Source organism: Oryzias melastigma, unplaced genomic scaffold, assembly GCF_002922805.2.
Source record: "Oryzias melastigma strain HK-1 unplaced genomic scaffold, ASM292280v2 sc01653, whole genome shotgun sequence".
NCBI lineage: Eukaryota > Metazoa > Chordata > Actinopteri > Beloniformes > Adrianichthyidae > Oryzias > Oryzias melastigma.
Genome location: NW_023418234.1, coordinates 3,694 through 7,982, shown reverse-complemented (window position 1 = coordinate 7,982; position 4,289 = coordinate 3,694). Strand labels below are relative to the sequence as shown.

Sequence of the window (4,289 nt, the reverse complement as noted above, 5' to 3'; positions counted from 1 at the left end):
TACAAATGTTATGTAAGTTTGAGGTTTTTTGTGCTATAAACAAGTAAAATCACTAAAACAAAAGCTGATGTTTTGGCACAACTCTAAAGTTTCTAACAGTGAGAATTCAGTATAACAATAAAGGAGGTTTGGGATGGGCCTAAGAGGTGTGGTCAAAAGCAACCAACATGTGGCACCTTGACATCACATAGACTTCATTAAGCGAAGTTTTTTTTTTAATCTAAAGTAAATATATGCAACTGTTAAATAGAAATCTTCCAGGCCCTGTTCAAAAAAGTATTTTCTACTCAAACAGTACATTCTGTGGTCGAGGAAAGACTGAAGAACCTTCAGGAGACCAGTCAATCAAAAACACAACAAAAGAAGTCATAAAAGTGGCACAAAAATCTGGAAAAACTGCAGAATTTACAAACTCAGCTAACATCAGAGTTCAGGTTTAAACAAGAAGAAAGATACTTTTGGACAATGTCAGGGATGGTGGTGGAGGACCCAAATGCAGGAGACAGGACATGGTGGCAGAAACTCAAAGATTTACTTAATAAACTCAAAACATGAAAAAACCAGGAGAAAACAAACCCGTGACGTAACAGAACAGAGCAGATGACCTGACAATGAGAAACTGAAAACCAGACACTTATATAGGTTGAGGACAATTAACTAAATGAAGACAGCTGTGGATGATTAAACCTGAACATGGTGAGACTGACAGGGAAAACAGAACATAACAAAACCAGAACACAGAATCATGACAGACAAAATAGATTCATGGGAGAATCAAAGGAAAAGGTGCAAAAAATAAATAAAATAAATCTCAGATTCATCTTAAATTTGAATAAAACATCTGGATTATTTCTATGACTTTGAAACAAATATTTTGTGAATTGATGGGGCAAAATGTGTCCAATTAACAGAAAAAAATAACATAAGGAGAAACAGTCAAACATGTGGGTGGTAGTGTAATGATGTGGAATGGACATATTTAGATTTACCTTAATAGTGATTTAATCAATATNCAGGAACAGACATGGAGAGGAGCGGTCCCAGTGACTCTCCCCAGGGACAGGACACATGAAGGGGAGCAGTCCCAGCAACCCTCCTCCCGAACCAGAAACAGCCAAAGGGGGGGACAAGCGGTGACCATCCTCAGGGACAGGAAGGAGCGGTCCCGGTGACCCTCCTCAGGAACAGGCACATGAAGAGGAGCGGCCCCAGCGACCCTCCACAGGAACAGAATGGATGGTCCCAACAGTCCCCCTCAGGAACGGATTAGATGGATGAAGGCATGAGATGAAGACAGCTGCAGGAAACCCCATCTGACATGAAGTGGCGTTAAGTGGCATCGAGCAAAAGTTCTCCTGCTGGGTCCAAGATGGTCAGGTCATACTGTCAGGAATGGTGGTGGACCCAAACGCAGGAGACAGGACATGGTGGCAGAAACTCAAAGATTTACTTAAAAACTCAAAACATGACAAAACCAGGAGAAACCAAACCAGTGACGTGACAGAACAGATGACCTGACAATGAGAAACTGAAAACCAGACACTTAAATACACTGAGGTTGATTAACTAAATGAAAACAGCTGTGGATGATTTAACTTGAAAATAGTGGGACTGACAGGGAAACACAAAACATAACAAAACCAGAGCACAGAATCATGACAGACCCGTTCCGGTGAAAGATCCGTATCACAGCAGGATACACAAATGAGTATTTGACGCCCGCTTCTCTCAGCCGTCTGAGCGCGGCCGCGGATTCCTGCCTTTTCTTGACCAGATCAGCGGTGAAATCTTGATAGAAGGATATTTCTCTCCCATCCACCTGTAGTTTACCTTTTTTTCTTGCAGCATACAGAATCTTCTGTTTGTCGGTAAAGTTGTGCAGCCTCACCAGGACGGCTCGTGGGCCACGTTTCCCATCTCGTCCGCTCGGAGGGCCGGTGCGGTGCGCTCTCTCAATCTTGATCCGCTTTTCTTGCATTCCCAAAATTTCAGGGATCCATCCCTCGAAAAATACAACTGGATCACTCCCCTCAACACCTTCTTTAAGTCCAATGACTCTAATATTCTGGCGGCGGCTTTGGTTCTCGTGGTTATCCAGCCGTTCCAGCGCTTTCTGGAGAGCTTTCTCCACGGATTCCATCCTCGGCGCGCTCCGCGCAGACCCATCCTCGAGGTCGGATACGCGCTGCTCCAGAGTGGTCATCCTCTCTATAATGTTGTCGAACTTCTCAGAGAGATCCGTGACTGGTTTGAGTATGGTTGCGAGCTTGTCGTCTAACATTTTTGCCATATTTTTGGTCATTTGTTCCACAATCACATTGTCTCTCGACGCTGTGCAGTCTTCCACGTCGTTTTCTGTCATCACCTGCTCTGCGCCATCTTCTTCAGCTCCATTTCCTTGACTATCAAATGTGGCGCTAGCATTAGCATTAGCTTTACGTGCGCCCGTTTTCCGTCCGTCTCTCTTCTTGTTCGGCATCGAGGATGTAAAAAAGTTGTCTAGGGACATCTCGAAACTCCGCGAATATTATGGCAGCTTACAAGGCAGAGAAAAATGCGTCCAAATATTACTTTTACAACATCCCAGGGAGGAGGCAACGAATGTGCGTCTATACAGCAACGTGCATCATGAACCCCCCCCAAAAATACGCTTTTAAAGTGTTTAAAATGTAGTTTTAGCATGTACAATATTTTTTTTTCCTGTTTGGCCCGTGACCTATGGTGTGTTTTGGATTTTGTACCCCAAGTGCGACTAAACCCATGTCATACTTACTCATTTAAAAAAAAAAAAACTTTGCCTTGAGCGACGACAACAAGTCTATGGGGCGAAAGCGCGCGCGAGCCATAGACAGAGGATGTGAACCCGGAGAGTCACGTGACGCGGAAGTAGAAGCCGCATTGAGAGCAGAGCAACAACAAGAGCCGTTCTCTGTCCGGACAAGGCAACATGTCGAAGTTTTTGGAAGAAATTCGAAGCAGCTTAGCAGGGAAAAAGAAAACTTCAGTGGTTGTTCAGGAGGATCTGCAGAAATGGGGGCTGCGAGGTGAGCGCGGGTGTTGTAGTTTTCTAGTTTATTTTTATTCATCCAAAGCGATTTTCAGTGGAGTAAAGTTATCTTGAGGTTACAGCTCGTTGCAGATGTCCATACATGAAGGCGATGCAGTGTTTGCTCTGCTCCTCAGGGATCCAGCTCAGAGGATATCAACTGGACGGGGTCCAGTGGCTGATCCAGAACCTGCAGAACCAGCAGGGATGCATCCTGGGAGATGAGATGGGTTTGGGCAAAACCTGCCAGGTTCGTGTGATCCACACATTTATCCGTGAGTTAGGGCTGACTTTGAATATCACATATAAAGAAATAAAGAAATAAAAGGTGATCCTTAAAATCTACCTATTTAAAAGTGTGTTTTTGGTATTTTTTTCAGGCTGAAAACTTTTGTTAATAACAGTTCCACCTTTCCTCTGTCTGTCACTATAATGTCAGCTTCATATCCTGTCAGCAAAGATGGAGAAGTGAGATCTATGTGTAGTTTGTTTTAGATTTAGCAAATGTGTTTGCTGTAAAATATGTTGAAGTCCAAAGCACAGTGAGATGTGGTTGAAAGATTCTTGTCAGACCTCTCAGTGATGATGTTCAGGTTCATGTGCCTTTACTCCAGTCTGGCAGAAGTTAAAGTTTGGATCATGGAGAACATCTTCTCCACTTGTTTTCGTAAAGGTGATGGAACTCATCAGAACTTCAAGTTGAGTTTAAGGAGCAGAGAAACTTTCAGTCTGAGGAACGACTTATTACCTACAAGAAGATATGAGCACGCTAAACGCAGGTTTGTTCACACTGGACGAGCAGGGAGGGGCTTCTTCTTTCTCTAGTACTTACTAGCACATGTCTGCATTCTACAGGTGGAAGAGATGCAGTGTGAAATGTCAAAGTGGTGCAAATTTAATAAATCTTGCTCCAGGCTTTTTCTTTCACATCTCCATTCAGATAAAAGACTTGATGTCATCTAATTCTAGCCGGGCACAAGCAGCAATGATTAATTTCTCCTCCATGATCATGTTTTCAATTGGTTGGTCAAAGTTAGCCATGGTTTAACCTTTAACGTGCGTTGTATGTAGAGCCCAAAACGACCTTCAAAATATGCGTAGGTATATGTGAGCACAAATGTTTTAAACGTGGAAGGCCAAAACGCGCATTTATGTGCTTTTCATTGGAAGTGGTCCCTTGAACGCATCACATTGACCAAATTGACTTCATTTTGTTGGTAATAGAAGTAAACCATTTTCTATG

At 43.1% G+C, this 4,289-nt stretch overlaps 1 protein-coding gene across 2 annotated transcripts; it reads left to right on the top strand.

Moving 5' to 3' along the window:
- Positions 1-2,785: 2,785 nt before the first annotated feature.
- On the top strand, positions 2,786-3,825 carry LOC112141667 (chromodomain-helicase-DNA-binding protein 1-like). 2 transcript variants are annotated; one of them, XM_024264802.2, is made up of 3 exons: positions 2,786-3,044; positions 3,184-3,296; positions 3,720-3,825. In XM_024264802.2, the coding sequence occupies exons 1-3, from the start codon at positions 2,948-2,950 to the stop codon at positions 3,747-3,749; spliced, it is 240 nt and encodes a 79-aa protein (XP_024120570.1). In that variant the 5' UTR covers positions 2,786-2,947; the 3' UTR covers positions 3,750-3,825. The 2 variants fall into 2 exon arrangements, with proteins under 2 accessions (XP_024120570.1, XP_036067146.1); XM_036211253.1 differs by lacking the exon at positions 3,720-3,825 and having other exon boundaries at positions 3,184-3,654.
- The last annotated feature ends 464 nt before the right edge of the window (positions 3,826-4,289 follow it).

Coding starts and splice junctions, on each gene's coding strand:
- LOC112141667 (XM_036211253.1), top strand. CDS start 2,948: ATGTCGAAGTTTTTGGAAGAAATTCGAAGCAGCTTAGCAGGGAAAAAG. Junction 3,045..3,183: donor GCAGAAATGGGGGCTGCGAG/GTGAGCGCGGGT, acceptor TCTGCTCCTCAG/GGATCCAGCTCAGAGGATAT.